At 39.9% G+C, this 22,882-nt stretch overlaps 2 protein-coding genes across 7 annotated transcripts in view; one reads left to right on the forward strand and one right to left on the reverse strand.

Moving 5' to 3' along the window:
- Positions 1-9,772, forward strand: part of dus3l (dihydrouridine synthase 3-like (S. cerevisiae)) — a 41,034-nt gene extending 31,262 nt beyond the window's left edge. For 3 of the 6 annotated variants that reach the window (XM_068012675.1, XM_068012695.1, XM_068012685.1), the window contains 4 exons: positions 2,672-2,750; positions 8,702-8,890; positions 9,002-9,130; positions 9,468-9,772. In XM_068012675.1, the coding sequence (XP_067868776.1) occupies positions 2,672-2,750; positions 8,702-8,890; positions 9,002-9,130; positions 9,468-9,540 (470 nt within the window). In that variant the 3' untranslated portion in view covers positions 9,541-9,772. Of the gene's footprint in view, positions 1-2,671; positions 2,751-4,323; positions 4,424-8,701; positions 8,891-9,001; positions 9,131-9,467 lie in introns of those variants that run through there. The other 3 variants (XM_068012705.1, XM_068012715.1, XM_068012725.1) reach the window with 3 other exon arrangements.
- A 5,521-nt stretch (positions 9,773-15,293) lies between these two features.
- Positions 15,294-22,882, reverse strand: part of LOC137347775 (sorcin-like) — a 43,918-nt gene continuing 36,329 nt past the window's right edge. The window contains exons 5-8 of the mRNA XM_068012739.1: positions 21,048-21,195; positions 19,323-19,436; positions 16,365-16,423; positions 15,294-15,668 (exon numbers count right to left, since the gene is read on the reverse strand). Coding sequence (XP_067868840.1) covers positions 15,642-15,668; positions 16,365-16,423; positions 19,323-19,436; positions 21,048-21,195 — 348 coding nt within the window. The 3' untranslated portion in view covers positions 15,294-15,641. The remainder of the gene's footprint in view (positions 15,669-16,364; positions 16,424-19,322; positions 19,437-21,047; positions 21,196-22,882) is intronic.

Raw genomic sequence — 22,882 nt, forward strand, 5'->3', positions numbered from 1 at the left:
AAAATGCATCACCTCACACTTCTCAGGATTAAATTCCATTTGCCACTGCTCTGCCCATCTTACCAGCCCATCTATATCATTCTGTAATCTAAGGCTTCCTCCTCACTATTTACGACACCACCAATTTTCGTGTCATCTGCGAACTTACTGATCATACCTCCTATATTCACGTCTAAATCATTAATGTACACTACGAACAGCAAGGGTCCCAGCACTGATCCCTGCAGTACACCACTGGTCACAGGCTTCCACGAGCAAAAACAACCCTTGACCATCACCCTCTGCCTCCTGCCACTAAGCCAATTTTGGATCCAAATTGCCCTGGATCCCATGGTCTCTTACCACCTTAACTAATTTCCCATGCGGGACCTTATCAAAAGCCTTACTGAAGTCCATGTAGACTACATCAACTGCCTTACCCTCATCTACACATCTAGTCACTTCCTCAAAAGTCAATCAAGTTAGACACGATCTCCCTCGACAAAGCCACGCTGACTATCCCTGATTAATCCCTGCCTCTCCAAGTGGAGATTAATCCCTCAGAATTTTTTTCAATAGTTTCCCTAACACTAATGTTAGACTCACTGGCTTGTAATTACTTGGTTTATCCCTGCTTCCCTTCTTGAATAATGGTACCACATTCGCTGTCCTCCAGTCCTCTGGGCAGCACAGTGGCGCAGTGGTTAGCACCGCAGCCTCACAGCTCCAGCGACACGGGTTCAATTCTGGGTACTGCCTGTGTGGAGTTTGCAAGTTCTCCCTGTGTCTGCGTGGGTTTCCTCCGGGTGCTCCGGTTTCCTCCCACATGCCTAAAGACTTGCAGGTTGATAGGTTAATTGGCCATTATAAATTTCCCCTAGTATAGGTAGGTGGTAGGGAAATATAGGGACAGGTGGGGATGTGGTAGGAATATGGAATTCATGTAGGATTAGTATAAATGGGTGGTTGATGGTCGGCATAGATTCGGTGGGCCGAAGGGCCTGTTTCAGTGCTGTATCTCTAAACTAAACTAAACTACCTCTCCTGTGGCCAGAGATGATTTGAAAATTTGTGTCAGAGCCCCTGCTATCTCCTCCCTTGCCTCACATAACAGCCTGGGATACATCTCATCTGGGCCTGGGGATTTATCCACTTTTAAGCCCGCTAAAACAGCTAATACTCCTTCCTTTGAATGCTAATTTGTTCAAGTATATCACAACCCCCCTCCCTGATCTCTACACCTACATCGTCCTTCTCCATAGTGAACACAGGTGAAAAGCAATCATTTAAAACCTCACCTATGTTCTCCGGCTCCACACACACATTGCCATGTTGGTCCCTAACGGGCCCACTCTTTCCCTGGTTATCCTCTGGCCCATAATATACTTATAAAACGCTTTGGGATTTTCCTTCATTTTGGCTGTAGTGTTTTTTCATGTCCCCTCTTCACTCTCTAATTACCTCTTTTTTAGTACCCCCCCCCCCCCCCACACACACACTTTCTATACTCCTCTAGGGCCTCTGCTGTTTTCAACGCTCTGAATCTGCCATAAGCTTCCTTTTTTTTTCCTCATCCAATCCTCTATATCCCTTGACATCCAGGGTTCCCTAGACTTGTTGGTTTTCCATGACTGTTTGTTCCAGTCTCTCCATGACTGTTTGGAGGCCTGTAGTACACTCCCAGCCAAGTGATTGCCCCCTTTTTGTTTTTAAGTTCTACGATTGTTCAAGATAAGTAGAGTGCACTAGCTTGTCTGAATTTGCCAACAGAACAATTTCATTTGTGTAAAGACACACTGAGTACTTTCAGAAATGCCTCAAAACAATCCAATATCTGACCTTTACAATGTTTTCCAAACGCAATTAACAAAGACTTCAACTGGGATGACTGACAATGTATAACCATGCTGTATTCGTCTTTCAAGGAAGAGATTCAGTTTAGTTTCTCAGATACCCTAGCACAGATCATCATGGCCACCTCTTCACAGCTAAGGCTATATAATTTAGTATAGTGCCTGATTTTTCGATGTTTTCAGGAAGTTTTTAGCCTTAAGATGCACAGTTGTCTCATGTTCATTGGCTAAACAAAAAAGATTAAGATACTAATTCAGTAGTATATTCCACTATTTAGATGGTGATATCTATATGGGATCTTCATTTACAAGATGGGAAGAAAAGAATTTATGCCAGTGTTTATAGACTTCTGGTTACAAAATTGAGCTCTTTACGGATAGTGGTAATGGTTCCAACAGACTTGCAATCTGGGGTGGTACCAGAGGACTGGAGAATTGAATACGTTACACCCTTGTTCAAAAAAACAGCGTAAAGATCAGCCCAGCAACTTCAGGCCAGTCAGTTTAACTTCGGTGGCGGGAAAACTTCTAGAAAAAATAATTCGAGACAAAATCAATAGTCACATGGACAAATGCGAGTTAATTAAAGAAAGCCAGCATATAGACAGTTATATGGAAAGGAAGAATGTGCAGGGTTACAGGGAGAAGGCAGAGAATGGAACTGAGGAGAATTGCTCTTTCAGAGAGCCAGTGTTGACACAATGGGCCGAATGGCCTCCTTCTGCACTGTAACGATTCTGTTACTATACAATGCCAGTGAAAACTAATTTAAAAGTTCATATTACTTGTTTATAGATCACTTGTGCCCAGTATGTAACCAAAATCGTAATCTTTCACAGGAAATGGCGATATACTGTCATTTGAAGATGCTAACAGAGCTAAGGCAACAACTAGTGTTTCTGGAGTTATGATTGCAAGGTATGTAATCAATGCAGCAGTACAATATTTCACTTTTCTGTATTAGAATTTAAATTAAAGGTCAGAAATACCATATTTCACTCCCCTTCTGAAATACCACCATCACACCACTTTCACTGTGTGTGTGTGTATGTGTTTCACAGAAATATATGTTGATTCATTTGGTGTGGCTGGGATTCAGAAGTTTCTGTCAGTAAAACAGCCAGAAAGTACACTGCGATGTGATTTGGTTCATTTACAAGTTGGAATTAAAATTGAAAGCTTTCAGACATCTAGTTCTGACATTGGAAATTGATTGCTGAAGCCATCAGAAAAATGTCAATTATATTCATTAATTGCAACCAAATAAATTGAGTAGGCTGCTATCCAAGATGATTAACTGTATTAGGAGCTCTAAGGAAGAGTTGGGCATTCTTGTTTAAATGATTTAAGGCTGTTCATACAATTCTGAAATTTGGAGAATTATCTCCAAATGAAGGTGCCATTCTTCCTCCACACCGGCAATTCTGGGAGATCAAGGCTTGACGCCAGAACTAGGAATTAGCTGAGATTGCTCCTATTTACCTCATGGTTGATAAGACTATTATTTTACTCTCGATACGTGGGTTGGAGGAAATATACAAGAGTAGCTACTTTGAGGTGACCTTTTGAATAATTGGTGAATGTGGACCCCTATACATGAGCTTGCAAGCCTAGCGGAAGAGTTTTGACTGGCAGATAAGAGAATGAGTCCCTACTGGATCGTGCAGGAAGGGCAACTCCCTCCCTCTTTTTAACTTCATATAAGTTAATATTTAGTTATGTAGTGGAACACTCTCTTCCTCAAAAGGTGGTGGAAGCAGAGTCTTTGAATATTTTTAAGGCAGAGGTAGATCGATTATTGATGAGCAAGAGAGTGAAAGGTTATTGGGGTTAGGTCGGAATGTGGAGTTGAGGTTACAATCGGATCAGCCATGATCTTATTGAATGGTGGAGCTGGCTTGAGTGGCCTACTCCTCCTAATTCGTATGTTTGTTAGCTATTGTTCCTGGTTTGTATAGTTCTTTATGATGGCCCCCATTGACCTGTTGGAATCCATTATTGAGGTAAGAAGTGATGAATATTTTCGAACATAAATAGGAGTTGAGTAGGCCATATGGCCCCTCAAACCTGCTGCATCATTCAGTTAGGAATAAAAATCCATGTCTTGGAGCTCATCGTCCCTTTCCTGCTGTTATGGACAGGTGGGAAATGATGGGGCTGGTTTCTGTTTTTCACCTCTCCACTGACCACAGACAGCATTTTTGTTAGCATGTGTTTTAACCCTTGAGCATTTTAATGGTCAATAAACAGACAAATGACAGGATTTCTCGTAGGTTTAAAGAAAGATGTTTATTAAACAGTACCCAAAAATATTCACAACGTCACCCACTCTCGCGTGTAAACGATAGAGATTAAAAGATAGCATGCATTTAGGTCTAATGGTTTTAAAAAAGAGTTCGTTGTGAAATCTTGTTTGTTTCCCCGGGAGGAAGATTTAAAGTGGTGCTGGCCTGTTTGTTTTTTTTCCTTTTTTCTGTTTCACCGAAATCAGAATTTGGAAAGTTTCAGGTGGACAGATGCTCTGTTGCAGACTTCTTTGGTTAAATCTCAGTCACAGTTCAATGGCAAAAAATCCTGTTACGATTTCTCAGGTAGGAAGTTTCAAGGTCACCTTTCGTCTCTGCCTCTAGGTTGTTTAAAGATGGTATTCTAGCAGGGTTATTCTTCTTGCTGGGATGGGCCTCTCTTCCTTCTTACTTTCTTTTGGCTTTTCACAGAAAATGTTTCTTATTGAAAAATTCTATCAGAGACTTGGCTTCTGTCAGGTGACCCAAGTTTCTCTCCCATTGTGTTTTCATAAATGGTGTTTGGTGTGACCATTGTTTGACAATGAGTTTGGATGTTGCTCATCTCTATGGCATCTTGATAAAGTGGGTTTTTTTACACCCAGTATCCTGAGTTTGAGTCTGGAGTCTCCATGTCTACAAAGTCATTGTTAGCTCAACTTGTTGAAGACGGGTAGCCATTAACGTTGGGCAATTTACATTCCTAATGTTTTCTTCAACACCTTGACCTGACATGACGATTTGTTCAGGGTTCCAGCAGTTACCATGTTTATTCGGAGTACAGGAGGTCACTTGACCTCTTATTCCATCTTGTTTTGCAGCAAAAGGTGTCCGTTTTGAGTTCAATTCATCAGTTCACTTTATAGTTCATAATTTCTCCTTGCATGAGCGTGACACTACCCATTCCCCTTATCCCTTGATTGTGATTGTCAAAATTTATCGATTTCAGCCTTGAATGTACTCGATGACTGAGCATTCACAGCCCTCTGAGGTAGAGAATTTTAAAGATTCACAACCCTCTGTGAAGAAATTTCTCATCATCTCAGTCCGAAGTGGCCATCCCCTTTATCCTGAAACTGTGATCTCTATTTCTAGATTCTCCAGCCAGGGGAAATAGCCTCTCAGCATATTCTGTTTTTCTATTCTTGCAACTACCTGTGGCTCAGTTTGTAGCCTTTGAGTCAGAAGTTTGAGTTCATGTCCTACTGTAGAGACTTGTGCATAAAAATCTAGGCTGGCACGCCAGTGCAGTAATTGAAGGAGAGCTGCACCATTGGAAATGTTATCTTTCAGATGAGATGTTAAACCGAGGACCCATCTACCCTTAGGTGGACATAAAAGATCCCATAGCATTATTTCTGAGAGCAGGAAGGGAATTTTCCAGTGTCCTGGCCAATATTTATCCCTCAATCAATGTCACTAAAAACAGACAAATTGGTCTTTGTCATATTGTTGTTTGCGTTGCTGCATTTCCTACAACAATGCCTAGACTACAAAAGTACTTCATTTGGTTGTAAAGTACTTTGGGGCATCCTGAGGTTGTGAAAGGCGCTGTATAAATACAAGTTTTTTTTTTCTCCCTCCAAAGTGAATAGTCTCACATTTCCCCACATTTTATTCCATCTGCCACCTTCTTGCCCATTCACTTAACCTGTCTGCATCCCTTTGCAGACTCCACAGCTTACTTTCCCACCTAGCTCTGTATCATCAGCAAACTTGGATACGTTATACTAGGTCCCTTCAGCTAAGTCATTAATATGGATTGTAAATAGTTGAGGCCCACAGCACTGATCCTTGAGACACCCCACTAGTAACAGCCTGACAACTTGAAAATGATCTTTTTATTCCTGTTTCTTCTTTAACCAATCTTCCATTCATGCTGATATATTACCCCATTCCCATGAGCCCTTATCTTGTGTAACTCGGCCTTGTGTTATCTCGGCCTCCTCCTGCAGTCCCCAGCATCACAGATGCCAGACTTCAGCCAATTCGATTCACTCTGCGTGATATCAAGAAACGACTGAAGGCACTGGATACTGCAAAAGCTATGGGCCCTGACAATATTCCGGCAATAGTACTGAAGACATGTGCTCCAGAACTTGCCGTGCCCCTAGCCAAGCTGTTCCAGTACAGCTACAACACTGGCATCTACCCTGCAATGTGGAAAATTGCCCAGGTATGTCCTGTACACAAAAAGCAGGACCAGTCCAACCCAGCCAATTACCGCCCCATCAGCCTACTCTCAATCATCAGTAAAGTGATGGAAGGTGTCATCAACAGTGCCATCGAGCGGCACTTGCTTAGCAATAACCTGCTCAGTGACACTCAGTTTGGGTTTCGCCAGGGCCACTCAGCTCCTGACCTCATTATAGCCTTGGTTCAAACATGGACAAAAGAGCTGAACTCAAGAGGTAAGGTGAGAGTGACTGCCCTTGACATCAAGGCAGCATTTGACCGAGTATGGCATCAAGGAGCCCCAGCAAAACTGAGGTCAATGGGAATCAGGGGGAAAACCCTCCGCTGGCTGGTGTCATACCTAGCGCAAAGGAAGATGGTTGTGGTTTTTTGGAGGTCAATCATCTGAGCTCCAGGACATCACTGCAGGAGTTCCTCAGGGTAGTGTCCTAGGCTCAACCATCTTCAGCTGCTTCATCAATGACCTTCCTTCAATCATAAGGTCAGATGTGGGGATGTTTGCTGATGATGGCACAATGTTCAGCATCATTCGTGACTCCTCAGATACTGAAGCAGTCCGTGTAGAAATGCAGCAAGACTTGGACAATATCCAGTCTTGGGCTGATAAGTGGCAAGTAACATTCGCGCCACACAAGTGCCAGGCAATGACAATCTCCAACAAGAAAGAATCTAACCATCTCTGAATCCCCCACTATCAACATCCTAGGGGCTACCATTGACCAGAAACTGAACTGGAGTAGCCAAATAAATACCGTGGCTACAAGAGCAGGTCAGAGGCTAGGAATCCTGAGGCGAGTAACTCATCTCCTGACTTCCCAAAGCCTGTCCACCATCTACAAGGCACAAGTCAGGAGTGTGATGGAATACTCTCCACTTGCCTGGATGGGTGCAGCTCCAACAACACTCAAGAAGCTCGACACCATCCAGGACAAAGCAGCCTGCTTGATTGGCACCCCATCTACAAACATTCATTCCCTCCACCACCGACGCACAGAGGCAGCAGTGTGTACCATCTACAAGATGCACTGCAGCAATGTATCAAGGCTCCTTAGACAGCATCTTCCAAACCCACGACCTCTACCAACTAGAAGGACAAAGGCAGCAAATACATGGGAACACCACCACCTGCAAGTTCCCCTCCAAGTCTCTCTCTAGCCTGACTTGGAACTATAGTGCCGTTCCTTCACTGTCGCTGGGTCAAAATTCTGGAACTCCCTTCCTAACAGTACTGTGGGTATACCTACCCCAAATGGACTGCAGCGGTTCAAGAAGGCAGCTCACCACCACCTTCTCGAGGGCAATTGGGGATGGGCAATAAATGCTGGCCTGGCCAGTGACGCCTACATCCCATGAATGAATAAAAGAAAAATCTCTGTGTGGCACTTTATTGAATGCCTTTTGAAAATCCAAATATACTACATCCACTAGTATCCATTTTTTTTGCTAGTTAACGGCTTCAAAAATAGTAGATTTGTCAAACACAATTTCCCTTTCATAAAACCATGTTGACTCTGCCTAATCATATAATGATTTTCTAAGTGTCCTTTTACCACTTCCTTAAAATTGGATTCCATTGTTTTTGTGACAACTGATGTCAGACTAATTGGCCTGTTGTGAAGTTTCCTCTCTGCTTCCTTCCTTGAATAGCAGTGTTACATTTGCTATCTTCCAATCCACTGGGACCGTTCCAGAATCTAGGGAATTTTGGAAGATGTATCAACCAATGTATCCACTATCCCTGCAGCCATTAGTGAATAGAATAGAACTTTTTAATCAAAAAAATCCATTAATGAGAAATTTTTAGTTTATTGATTTCAATTCTGAGCACAGTATACATTCCAGTCAAGTGTCATATAATTGTAGACAATTGCAAATACTGTGAAACTGGATTTGTATCCAGTTCACTATTCCCTAGCACTAAAAATCTTATTTAAGATTCTTCAGGTGTAGTACAATTGGCTGAAAATCTTTTCATTCACTTGTTCAGAAGTTTACTATTTTGATATCTAATATTTCCAACTGTTAGTCAAAATTCAACCCCAAATCAAGTATTTTGGGCTGAATTTTAATTTTGTGAATGGAAAACAAAAGTAAAACTTCGAACAGTATGCCACTTTCACACATGAAGACAGCTTGGCATTATCTAACATAGATTATAAAAACAAAGTCGTTTTTTTTTTAAGGCTAAACATCAGTTCTGACAGACTCTGAATTTAAAAAAAAAATTATTAGTTCATAGGAGGTAGCTTGCATAGATGTCGGAATGGAGATAAAATAATGGCTGATCATGAGTATTCTTTCCATCTGCATAAATGACTTTCTATGAGATGCAAAAGAAGCAAGTGCTGTATAATTCATATTTGTCCTTTTGACTTTGTTGAATTGCAGAGGGGCACTGATTAAACCTTGGATTTTCACTGAGATCAAAGAGCAACGGCATTGGGACATTTCCTCTCGAGAGAGATTTGAAATTTTACAGGACTTTAGGAATTATGGGCTGGAGCACTGGGGATCTGATACACAGGGAGTGGAGAAGAGTAGAAAGTTCCTCCTCGAGTGGCTGTCATTCTTATGCAGGTAAAAGAAAAGTGTGCCAACTAGCTGTGAAACATTGACTTCAAATGTAGTATGTTGGGCATTAATGAATGTACCCACACTTTTCTTGATTTACTTTTTTGTTTGTTCCAGGTATATTCCAATAGGTCTTCTAGAACATGTACCTCAGAAAATCAATGAAAGGCCTCCTTATTATTTAGGCAGAGACTATATGGAAACTCTAATGGCTAGCCAAAATGTGTCTGATTGGGTCAAAATAAGGTAAGCATATATGGTCTTTAAATGTTAAAGACTTAATCAGTTTTTTTTAAAAGTCTTTTTGACCTGTAAAGTCCTTGCCTGGGTCATTTTGGGTTACTACAGAATTGAAGTATGTTAATATATTGCTTAGCTCCCAGTAATCAGATTTTTAAAACTAGTTGTCTCAAATGTAGCCTGTCATCTTAAAAATAAAAAGTGGACCAATTTTTCTCATTTGGATCATGCAGGGCTATCATTTTATAGCAGTTTGTTGGATTTTAGTGTTTTTTAAAGCATGAACTTAACATGTACATAGATAATCACTTATTCTAAGACTTTTGTGTTTTATTCTGATTAGTGAAATGCTGTTGGGACCTGTTCCTCCTAATTTCACCTTCCTGCCTAAACATAAAGCAAATTCCTACAAGTGAAAATAATACACAAGAGGAGAAGCTGCAAGAAACTTGACTTTTTTCCCGAACAACTTCTATTATTGAATTCATATTGTAATTATTTATAAACTTGTGAAAATAAAATGCACCAAATGTGGACTGGAGGAGTTGGGCAACTAATAAGATAATGGGGTCTATTACTGTTTAGCCTGTTGTAAAACCTATGTATTCTTGACATTTTTAATAAATATTGATTTTACTTGTTTCCATATTTTTACATTTTCCAGAATTTTCAATTTACATGATTATGGCTCTTTTATAATCTTTTTATACTGCACAATCCATTGAATTTTATATTTTGCTTCTTTGAGTGGACGTGGAATGAAGATCTCCTGCTTCCAGTATGGTGTCAGGGGTGGTTCAAAATTCACACACTTGTAGTCATTTATGAAGAATGGTGATGGAGTTGTCTTCTGTGTTTTTGTTTGAACAATGTTGGTACACTTGTATGGTGTGGAAATTGTTAAAATTGAAGGAACTGATGTACAGTTGTTACTATTTTCTTTGTTCATTTCACTTCCTGGAGAACTTTGTTCAGGGGACCTAGGAACTTCTTTGCTTGTGAGAACATCCCAGAAAGAGGGATAGAGTGGTACTGGTAATTCATAATGGAACCATTCTAAATGTCCGTAAGTTCTTATACCAGGGAGCGTGTGAGCTGAACTTATCAGTGATGAATTTACAGACACTATTTCTTCAGGAAAATGGTTGGTGTTAATGTTGTCATCTGGAACCTTTGGAGAATTAAATTCTTGTTCAGACACACAGGGTTCTCTGTGTAGCACCAGTGTTGATAACCCAAATGCACTATTTGTTTCCTTCAGTAAAATTGGTAAGAAACCCACCTTAACTTGTTTATGAAGAAATTTCCTGGTTTGTGAATAGGAGTGATTCAAGAGCATTCTTCTTGTGTCCATATTTCTTCACAATTACCTTAGGACTTCATAGAAGGATGATGGCAGTTGACCATGTATGGCTTAATTTTTTTTTCCAGGCATTCATTTCTCAGATTTTCTTTGGCTATTTATTTCTGCTTCTGCAAAAGTGGCTGCAGAATCAGTTCTGGAACATAGATGCTTACTGCAGAATTTTGTTTGTTTTATATTCTTTATAACTATTATGTCATAGAAGCTTGATTCTGTGCTGAATCAAACAGTGGCCATGTGTTAAGTCTAGGTTAAGAGGTGGTACCTGAAAGTTGACCAGGCTTTAGGTTGCTCCATCATCTGGTAATTTACAATCAATTTTTTTTTAAAAAAACACATGGAATTGGTGAAGGCGTATGCACGTTTCAAACTTAGTTTTAGTTCAAATCCAGTTGGGGAAAACTGGGTTCTGCTGACTAGTATAAAGCTCGGTCCCACACTATGCTATGTACAGCCAAAGTTTAACAGGTTAAATAGTTGAGGCCTGAAATACAATTTACATGGTCATAAAAATTGACTATTACAGATGTGTGTGCATTTTAGAGCAAAAATAAAATGTGGATGAAAGAAATACAGCTTGACAAGTGCATGTTAGGCATAGATTTTCAGCTAAGGTTACCAACATAGAGTTGCAAACTTAAACATGCCAGAGAGTGTTAAAGTAAACATTTCCCAACACTTTCAGAATTCAGTTCTGTAGCATCATATCAATTTGTAGCCAGAATAGTTTAAATAAAATCAATTCAGGGTAATAACTCTGTGCATACTTTAGAAACAGTCACAGCACAGAAATAGCCCCTTACATTGCCAAGTGTTTTTTGACATTACATATGAACATAGGAGCAGGAGTAGTTCATTCAGTCCTTCGAGCCTGCTCTGCCATTCAATATGATCATGGCTGATCATCTACTTCAATGCCTTTTTCCCCATATCTCTTGGTCATTGGTATTTAGAAATCGATCGCTCTCTGCGTTAAATGCTCAATTTTGCACTTCCATAGCCCTCAGATAGAGAATTCCAAAAGTTCACAACCCTCTGCATAAAGAAGTTTCTCCTCAGCTTGGTCCTAAGTGGTTTCCTCCTTATTTTGAAATAGTGTCCCCTGGTTCTGGACTCCACAACCAAGGGAAACATCTTATCTGCGTCTATCCCTTTAAGTATGTTGTAGGTTTCAATGAGATCACCTCTCATTCTCAAACTCAAGAATACAGGCCTAAGTTCCCCAAGCCAAGAACAAGTCTGGCAATAATATCCTTCCTAAGATAAAGGGACCAAAACTGCACACACTACTCCAGGTGCAGTCTAACCAAGGTTCTATACAATTGAAGCAAAAGTTTGCTACTTCTGTACTTAAATCCTCTTGTGATAAAGGCCAAGGACCATTTGCCTTCCTAATTGCTTGACGAAGACACCCAGGTCCCTTTGTACATCTACACTTTCTAATCATTTAGATTAAATACTCTGCACATCTATTCCTCCTACCAAAGTGGATGAACTCTCATCTTTCCACATTATATTCCATTTGCCATGTTCTTGCCCAATGTCTGTGCAAATCCCCTTGAAGCCACTTTGCATCTTCACAACACACATTTCCACCTAGTTTTGTCATTTGGGTCCTTGGAAAGTCTAGTCCTGGTTGGCCCCTATACTTGAATCTTCAAGCAATGTATGTAGTTATGCAGCTAAATTTCTGTCTTGCTCAGAAAAGTATGAAAATGGCAAGCAGGAAAAGACCAGCTGGTCCTTCAGTCTTGCCCACACCTCATGCTGGCTGGAGCATCATGACTAATACTTCCCACTGCTCCTGCAGCCATGTAATCGACAAGGAGGTAAAGAAAACTATATAAAATTCCTCTCTAACCCTTCTCAGTTGATAGAAAGCCACTTGATGCATGGGACTGGATTCAAACATTTATCATCTTTGTAATGTCATCTCTTCCCCAGCAAAGAACCAGATCAGATCTCTTAAACAAAGGCAGTGTCACCAACCATCACACCAGCTGGCTGCACGTCAGAGGCTCACTATCTGGAAAAATAGCTGAATATCAATTCTATTTCTACTCTTGCATAGTTTAAACTCACCCCCGGTCCTTCCCGCTGTTAAAACAGGAAAATTTATCAATAGGCTTGCTAACCAGACTGTTATAGTATAGACTGCTAGCTGTCAAATGATCAGCTGACCAGATAATTTATGGCATATGCTACAATTTCCTTTTTAGCCTGAATAGATTTGTCTGCATTTCTGGTCTTTCCAGGATTCTAGCATCTTTTGCCAGCAGTTTTCCAAAAGTTCTGGGGGAATCCTGAAGCAGTTTGCTATCATTGATTCAGTGCATCAAAGACAGGCTGACCTGATATGGTACATTTCCACATAATAAATAAGCCAGACTTGGGGGATTTTGATTTGAAAGATAGTGTTATATTACTTATAACTGGAAATCTTGACCCCTAGAAACCAAATAAAGCACAATCATCTGACAATGAAACACTGATGACCTTGCTACTCAGCAAAGCCAACAGTTGATAAATTAATAGAGCACTGGCCACTGCTAAGTCCATAAACTGAGTGTGAGGGAACCAGCAGTTGGCAAGATTAGATTATGATTAGAGATACAGCACTGAAACAGGCCCTTCGGCCCACCGAGTCTGTGCCGAACATCAACCACCCATTTATACTAATCCTACACTAATCCCATATTCCTACCAAACATCCCCACCTGTCCCTATATTTCCCTACCACCTACCTATACTAGTGACAATTTATAATGGCCAATTTACCTATCAACCTGCAAGTCTTTTGGCTTGTGGGAGGAAACCGGAGAAAACCCACACAGACAAAGGGAGAACTTGCAAACTCCACACAGGCAGTACCCAGAATTGAACCCGGGTCCCTGGAGCTGTGAGGCTGCGGTGCTAACCACTGCGCCACTGTGCCGCCCTGATGAATTAAATTAGCACAGCAACAAGTGCATTAATGGTGGAGTGGTTACATCAGCAAATCAAATTAATGCAGCAGTGCACACGCCAAAATATAAAAAAGTAGCACTAATATCAAATTAATGTAGCAGTAAGCACCATTGAATTAAGACACCATTGCCATTTTCTTCCCTTAGCCAAAAACTACTTTCACAGCAAGAGTACTTTACAAAGCATTGAGTACATAGATTGTTTTGGCTATAAATGCAAGTGAAACAAAAAACAGAAGTCTCTGAATATGTAGGTTTTCAGAGGACTGAAACTTGGTTTCATACTGTGGTATGAATGCAGGAATATGAGTGTGCATTGGATGGCAATGGTGAGGTATGAGTAGTGGGATGTGCTGAGGATGGGTGTTCAGAATTGTGGCAGTAGTAGGGTGTGATCAGATCATGCATGGAGCAGCAAGGGACAAAAATGGCAAATGGCCCTTAACATAGGTGGGAGGAGTGGCATGTGAGCAGAGGAAGGAAAAGACACTCAGGGCATTATGAAGGAGAAGGCTAGAAGGCCTGGTCACAGGCGGCGTGGGAGGGGAAGTTAAGATAGGCACTCAGGCCAGGTGGAAGCAGCAAGAATTGGTAGCAGCAATGGAGAAAAAGTTGAGTTGGACAGCGTGTTTAGATATATGAGAGAATTCCCTCTGGCCTGTAATCAGGCTTCCCTGCTCCTCTCCTAAGCAACATTGTTGTTAACAAAAACACTGGATCAATTAGGAGCCAGTCTGAAGCAAACAGTGTCTTGAAGGCAGGAAGGAAAATTGCACTTAGATCACATTATATTCTCAGAATGTTCCTAAGCATTTCACAAACAAATTCACTACTTTTGAAGTGTAGGCACTGTAGTTTTGTAGACAAAAAAGGTCCCAGTGAGATGAATGTTTTTGGTGATGTTGGTTGAGGGATGGCATGTAAGCTGGAGCAGAGAGAACTACCCTGTTCTTCAAATACTGTCCCATGGGATTCTTCACAACCATCTGAACTAGCAGACAGGATCCTAGAAACTGGATTGTGCTGCATGTTTTACAGGCATAAAATGGGCACTTAAAGTTTCAATACAACAGGCAGCATTCATTCGCTTATTCAGTGCCAGCAATGTGACAAACGCCATATTGGTTAGACATGAGGGGACCTCTGCAAAAGTTGATTGTGACTGACCACAGTATGCTCCATCCATGCGGCATTTAGTTTAAAATGTGCTTAGTAGTCAAACCAGCAATCCTAAAAAGGGAGCACTGAAGCCTGCCGCCTGAAAGCTAGGTTTGGATGCTTTTACTCATCTTCTCCTGCTGGCTCTATATTAGATTCACAGGCTGGTGATGGCCACTGCTGACTCCACTCTGCGCAACTGGAGCTTGTGCTCACCGGTAACAAACAAATGAGACCCATTTGCTGTGGTCCTGCCTCCAACCTTATTTGGTACGTACTACACTGGAACCACGACCAGATTTGGGCACAATTCTAATTTCTAGGTCAATGCTTCAATTTGAATCTCATCTGAAACAAAACATCTAACAATGCAGCCATACTTTGGTAATACATTGAAGTGTCAGCCTAGATTATGTGTTGCAGTCCTGGAGTGAGTCTCAAACCCACAATCTTCTGACTCAAAGGCAAGATCACTACCACTGAGGCATAGTATATGTAAAGCGAAGAATACCCGACACATACTTAAACCTACAGATTAGGAAAATCGTTGAGCTAAATGTCACTAAAGGTCACCTCGCTAAGCAGCATTTATCATTTTCTTTTGTTGCTTTATGAATTCTTCCAATCAATCATGTTACCCCCTACTTCAACTACAAATCAATCAATCAATCATACAACAGGGTTTGTGCAACTTAGGTATTTTAATTCAATATCTTCATTATGGAAGCTACATTGTTTTTGTTGCTCATATAAGCTTGCAAAATGTTCAATTCAAACCAAGCATTATTTGGCAGAATTCAGTACAAAAATCAATGTCCATCATTATTAAAAAGTTACTGATTTCACAGCAGTTATATAGTGCAGCATTATATAATCAGCCAAAACTCATACATTCCATATCATGCACTTGTCTTTACATATGTACTGTATAACATTGCATAATGTTGCAGCTGGCTATTAGACTGGGCACTCAAGAGGAAGAGACTAGGTTCTTTAGGAAAGTATAGTTTTCTTTTCAATCTTGCTTCATTTAAATAGTCATGGTGCACATGATAAACTGAAAAAGAAATTGTAAAATGTTTAACTGTTTGACTCATTTGAAAATCAAATAAATTCAAGCAACCATCTTTTAAGCAAAAAGCTTATGGAGTGGGTAGTGAAGTAGTAGCCAACAACTAAAAGGAGGTAGGGTCAGATGTAGGATGGGAAGCAAGTGGCAGCTGAGGGCTGAGACTTGTTCCTGGTTCTCCATTTGACATGGCAACAAAATGGAGGGGGTGCCTGGTAACAGGTGGCATTGCCACAGGATTGAAAACATTCTGGAAAGCACGACAGTAAGTTGAGCTTGTCCATTTCTTTTTCATGTTTGGCAAGTTGCTATGCAGATTTATGTGGTGATTGCTACTGACAAGTGAAAAGGAGCTCAATTTACCACTAATCCCCACACCCAGAACATTTTTCACTGTAGAAACAATAATTCAGTAAACATATTGCACCAATCGGAAAACTTGAAACAAATAATTATGCATTAGATTTTAATTAAGAGCAAGTCATTAATAGTGAAGTTTGAAGAGGGTAAATCGAAGTTAAATGTTCTTGAAGAAGCATTGCAGAATCCCGGATGTGCTGAAAAATTACATTCAAGGACTGGAGTTGAAAAGTCAAGTTAACCGTTCTACTTCCCAGTTACATTAGTATAGAGATTCAGCTATTAAAATTAATTCACAAGTTTAAATTACACATCTGTACTCACATCATCATAAGCAAAACTAACAACTCCTTGTTGGGAAGCATCTCTTCTTCGGAACGCATCTGATGGGAAAAAACCCAAGCAAACAATATTAAAATAACATACAGTAATTAAAAAAAAATATATGAAGCTTGCATACATGAGTGCTTAGAGAACAGAAGTTTCCAAATTTAAATTAGAATATAAACTGAATTCCATGTCTCATGCGTGCCCCACTCAGAAAAATTTGCCATCGAACAAGAGGATTTTATTTTCTCACCTAAAAATGCATTATTAAAAACAGAAAGCAACATAAATGGCATGGTTCCACTTCTTAACTACTGATAGGGTACAGCCATGCAATGATATAGGCAAGAGCAGGACGATTCAAGTTCCAAATTTACCTCCACAGAAAACTGATCTTATTAGTAGGCCCTCTTAAAGCATACAAAAGTTATTAGCTTTACTTTGTTGTGTCTACCTTTTCAAATGAAGCTGCCTTTACCAAATGGTTTTGAAGATGAAGTTTTAGTTCAAAAAAATCAAAAATGCATGAAATCAAGCTTAAAGATCACAATGTAATAATCTAAAGAAACACATTATTAAAAGCACACAAAGCAAGTATATCCAAAAGAATTAATGACTTGCAGAACAGATCAATTAAAATCCTCAATGTGGGTACAGACTGGCAATGTAGGGTTATCCTGAAAAGGAAGTGGTTTGATAACACAAGAAGTCCTTCCATAAATGATAGTTTCCTAAAGATATTCAAGTGTTATTGCAAGAAAAAAAAAAGAGGGGGTCAGTGGGCATAACCATTTTTAATTTTCACCTTTTGATTAAGGCCAAGAAAGAAAAATCCACAAATAGTTATAAGTTACAAACTTACTTTGCACTTGAAACGGTTTCTAAAAAAAGTTGTGGCTAATGTTCAAGCATTGAGAAATAGAGGAATAAAGGAATGAAGGGCGTGTCAGAGCATAATCTAATCTCTGCTTTACTTTGAGCATCTTGAATCAAAAACAGAACGAAGTGCCATTTGCTCTACACAAATTTACTGTACAGTCATTTCAAGCAGTGTAAATAATTTCTGTACGGTGCATTTTGTGGGTTCTGCCAGGACCACTCCAGACCTCATTACAGCCTTGGTCCAACAGTGAGGGGAGAGTGACTGCACTTGCCATCAAGGCAGCTTTTGACAGAATGTGGCATCGAGGAGGCCTGGCAATGGGAATCAGGAGGAAACCTCTCCACTGGTTGGAGTCATACCTAGCAAAAAAGGAAAATGGTTTGGTTGCTGGAGGTCAATCATCTCAGCCCCAGGACATCACTCAATGACCTTCTGCACAGTGTTTAGAGCCATTCACAACTCCTCAGATAGTGAAGCAGTCCATGCCTGCATGCAGCAACACCTATATAACATTGAGGCTTGGGCTGATGGGTGGCATTTAACACTGACCGCAAGTGGCATCTCCAACAAGACAGAACCGAAGCATCTCTCCTTAATGCTCCATGGCATCACCACCAAAACCTGAAGGATCTTGATGGGGGGGGCGGAATACCATTGACCAGAAACTTAACTGGACCAGGCATATAAATAAATACTGTGGCTACAAGAGCAAACCAGAGGCGAGTAATTCACCTCCTGATACCCCAAAGCCTGTCCATCATCTATAAAAAGGCACAAGTCAGGAGTGTGATGGAATATTCTCCACTTGCTTGGATGAGTGTAGCTCCAACAATATTCAACAAGCTCAACACCATCCACAGCAAAGCAGCCTGCTTGATCGTCACCCCATCCACCACCTTAAACATTCACTCCCTTCACCACATGTGCACAGTGGCAGCTGTGTGCATCATTTACAAAATGCATTGTAGCAACTTGCCAAGGCTCTTTCAAAACCACCTTCCTAACCCACAACCTCCACCACCTAGAAGAACAAGGGCTAAAGGCATATGGGACCATCATCTACAAGATCCCCTCCAAATCACACCATCCAGACCTGGAACTATAATCACCATTCCTTCATTGTCAGTCAAAATCCTTGGACTCCCTCCCTAAAGCACTGTGGGAGTATCTACATCACAGTTCAAGATAGCTCACCACCATTTTCTCAAGGGCAATTAGGTATGGGCAATAAATGCTGGCCTTGCCAACAACGCCCACATTCCGTGAACAAACATTAAAAAAAAGGTCATTGCCAAAAATTGTTAACGTGAATGTGACTAAATACAAACCATCATTTATCCTGCTAAAAAGTATTCAGCACAGTACAATTTTGGTGACTTATTCTGTATCTTAATGGAGTTGGGGTCTTATCACACAGAATGCTTTGCCAAGGGGAGGATTTGAGGCAGATATTCACCATCTTTTAAAGGAAAATCAGATAAATAAATATTCTCAGGGCAACTACACATGGACAATAATTGCCAGCATTGCTAGTGACACCTATATCCGAAGAATGAATTTTAAAAGTTACCTGGAGGTTATATATACTAGGTTAAAAATGTCTGAATATCACACCAGCATGGAAGACTGGACAAACTTGGAAATCTTGGCGATACTTGTGTTCCATTGTACACAACTAAAAAGCAATTCAGCTCGAACACTTAACCAGTGGCCATAGCCTTTATTGTTAAAGGGATTGATACCTTCAATACAAGACCAAAGTACTGTTGATGCTGGAAATCTGCAACAAAAAAATGCTGGAAATACTCAGGTAGTTTGGTAGCACCTGTGGAGGGAGAAACAGGGTTAACGTCAGGTCAATGACCCTTTGTCTCTCTCCACAGATGCTGCCCGACCAGCTCAGCAGGGTCAGATGAAGGGTCATTGGCCTGACACGTTAACGGTTTCTCTCTCTCTCTCTACAGATGCTACCAGACCGCCTGAGTATTTCCAGCATTTCCTGTTTTGATATCTGCAAAGCAGGCTATTCAATATGCAGTACAATGTACTGCATTCTCAGACGAGATGCATACCTGTTAAAGCCCGGAGTCTCACACAACAGGCTACGTAATCGTCAAATGAGATCTTCCCATGGGTGCTATATCGCTTTACTATTCCGTTCAAACCTTGAGGAGACAATCTGTACCCTAGTCAATTAAATGGATAGGAAACATTTTAGAATGTTACAATATCTTTTTACATATCTGAAAATATGAAACAGCACTTTTTACATGAACATCCAGGTTACAAACTAAATTGATAGTTTAGCCAAAAAAAAATTATATCATATAAATTCTCCAAACCATGTCAACAGTATAATTTAAATCTGACAATTAAAAAAAAAAAATCACTGAAACAGGATATGGCAGTTCAAAAGCTGAAGTAATATATGTAACAGTTTTATGTCATGTCAAAATATTCAACAACATTTTCCAAAAGAATTACCAAGTTTTAAATTTTTAACAATTCACTGAGAACCAAATTTTATGTAGCTCTGCAAACTTTCAAAGTTTAAGCAAGCAAATCTTGTTTAAACAGTTTTGCAACCTTTAAATGAAATTTGACATTTTCCCTGCAGTACATTAAAATTAGCTATGCCTAAGATAAAGAGACTACAGCTGCAACAGTTAAAAGATCTATATAAAAACAGTAAAAAAAAAAATTACATTTCAAGCACTTGTATCTCATTGACCACCACCCCTCACTCAAAATGAGAAAATAGCAGCAGTGTTACAATTAAGATACCAATTTGAAACTAGTACATACTGATAGCAATGTGGAGCTAACACTAATATTGTATGGGCTCCAGAACATGCTTAGCTTGCACAGAGCTCCACTAAACAGCAGTGGCAAATGGCAGTTAAATTATATTTAAAAAAGTGTAAAATTAAGTACTTTTTTTTAAAATAAACTTCAGTTAAATCTTTTAGTGCCCTACTTTCCAAATAATTTTCTTTTTTTACTCTTTCATGGGATGTGGGCGTCGCAGGCCAGGCCAGCATTTATTGCCCATCCCTAATTGCCCTTGAACAGAGTGGCTTGCTAGGCCATTTCGAGGGCATGTAACAGTCAACCACATTGCTGTGGATCTGGAGTCACATGTAGGCCAGGCCAGGTAAGGACAGCAGATTTCCTTCCCTAAAAGGACATTAGTGAACCAGATGGGTTTTTACAACAATCGACAATGGTTTCATGGCCATCATTAGACTAGCTTTAAATTCCAGATTTATTAATTGAATTCAAATTCCACCTTCTACGGTGGGATTCAAACCCATGTCCCCAGAGCAATACCTGGGTCTCTGGGTTACTAGTTCAGTGACAATACCAGTACGTCACCGCCTCCCCTGTAAAAGAAAACAAGATCCAACCTTTCCTCATTGTTAAAGTACTAATCTCCATGTTCTTAAGGGGAATAAGATCCTTCCTATAATTAGCTGACCATAGCACATTGTACTGCAGACCCATCAATAAAGTAAAAAAAGTGAGGATCACTGCTCAGATTTTTTTTTTTCCTCCTGTCAGGGAAGCTTCTCTACTCAGCAGTCTATGCAATTGGAGTAATTAATTTCTGTACAGTTAGTTACTAATTAATTGTGCCAATACTGTAAGGTCATCTGAAATAGAGAGACCTGGTTCATATGGCAAATATTTCAAACAAATTGAGGGAAGAATAAGGGCAGTTTTGTGTTTCTGCAGTGCCTGGGGAGGTTAGTTCAGAAATCATTAAATGATTGAAATACATAAAATCTGTGACTTACCCATAGCACTAATAGCTTGTTGTAGTTCTTGGGGCTCTACAGTTCCACTCCTGTCTCGATCAAAAGTACAGAAATTCTGCCGCCAGTTATTCAAAACTGTCCACAGCTCTTTGAATTCTGGAAAGCCCATAGTGCCAGACATATCTCGCTGGGAATTAATATTAAGGGACAAAAAGTCTGAGAGTGGCCAATTAGTGAAACAAATACTAATGTCAACAATTAACAGTAATATGGTACTAATCAATGATAGCAAAGCTTAAAGTAGTAACTTGAAGTGAAGCCTGTAAAAAGGTCTACTGTTAGCAAATTAAAAGAAAACCTTACCAAGCACCGATGGTAGTATGTCACCCATCTTTAGTCAGCTTTTCTCTGCACTGCTAAGTACATGAAGGAGAAAGGAATAGAAAGATACGTTGATTGGGTTAGATGAAGTACGGTGGAAAGAGACTCATGTGGAGCATAAACACTGGTAGTGACCAGTTGTACCAAATAGCCCATTTCTGTGCTGTAAATTCTATGTACTGTTCAATGCGGACACTGAGGTTCCAAGCTTCTTTCCTGTATTTAGGAGATTTTTCTTATTCAAAATTTATTTTTTCCACACATTTTCTGCCAAAATGATGGAAAAAGCTTCTGTAACAATTGCACATGATGGGCTTCAGTCACATGGATGAAAGGGTTACTTTGGCCAAATATGGCAGCAACAAAGTCAAGACAATGGTGTGTGACTGGAAACACAGGAAGGGATTAATTTTTTTTTTTTATAAACAGGATGTTATCAGTGCTATAAAGTCTATTGTTTCATAAATCGCAGGTCTAAATGGGAATTTCCTAAGTTGGAAGGTTCCTGTTGATGGAGCTGAAGCAGTGAAATGCTGGGATTTGAGGTTACCAGCATGCCATTGTGGAAGCACTGGAGTTTACTTGATAGCATGAAATGATGCACTGTACACTAACTAATTGTAATAATCTAATAATGGTCAAAACTTGCAAAAGATCACAAGTCAGATAGAGATCGAATGATCTAATTTAACTTCTACACCATGCTACATTTAATTGCCAAAATATTAGGCAGTTATTTTTCAGATGGAATCAATAACTGTGAATGAAGCTGAAGTAAGTTTAATCATAAATAACCAACTTACACAGGTATCAATTATTTCCCATTTATTTTGAAATATCATTTCTAATCAACACTTGTAATACAAAATGCCTGTGTGGGTTAAGTGTAAGACTGTTGCTAACAAGCAACCCTTCAAATTCTTTGTTACACTTTTGTTTACTGTAATCTGGCTGTATGTTGATTTGATGTTTTTCTAGGAATCATGCCAAATTCTACTGCAAGGATAAATCAGACTCAACTGACTGATACTTATCTTTTTAGCCTGTTCTGATGTAAAGTGAGCTACCCTCACCTAAATCTAGATCTAAAATAACCTTTCCAAACTCCTTGTATAAGTGCATAGAATATAACAAAGATCTGGGGCTGCGTGAGAAAAACTTTCGTGAATTGAAGTACTTCCACAAAAATTGTAATTTTCTTCATTGGATGATTCTCAATGCCCAAGCTCAGATCAGCACAACCCAAGTAGTACAACCTTGTGACTGATATCCAGAAGGCAATAAGCTCAGATGCTAAGGACACTCTTGGTGTTACTGACCTTTCTCAGTGTCCCTCTCCTCAACATCTCTATATAATAGAGATGCCATCACCGCCCCTGCATCTAACTAATGTAATATTGGGTATAGCTGAAGCTCAGGTCATGGCAAGTTTGTATTCCACTGTCCTCACACTACTTCTTTCTGTACATCACACACGAGGCCATTGGATATCA

The sequence above is a fragment of the Heterodontus francisci genome, chromosome 2 (assembly GCF_036365525.1).
Source record: "Heterodontus francisci isolate sHetFra1 chromosome 2, sHetFra1.hap1, whole genome shotgun sequence".
NCBI classification, from domain to species: Eukaryota; Metazoa; Chordata; class Chondrichthyes; order Heterodontiformes; family Heterodontidae; genus Heterodontus; species Heterodontus francisci.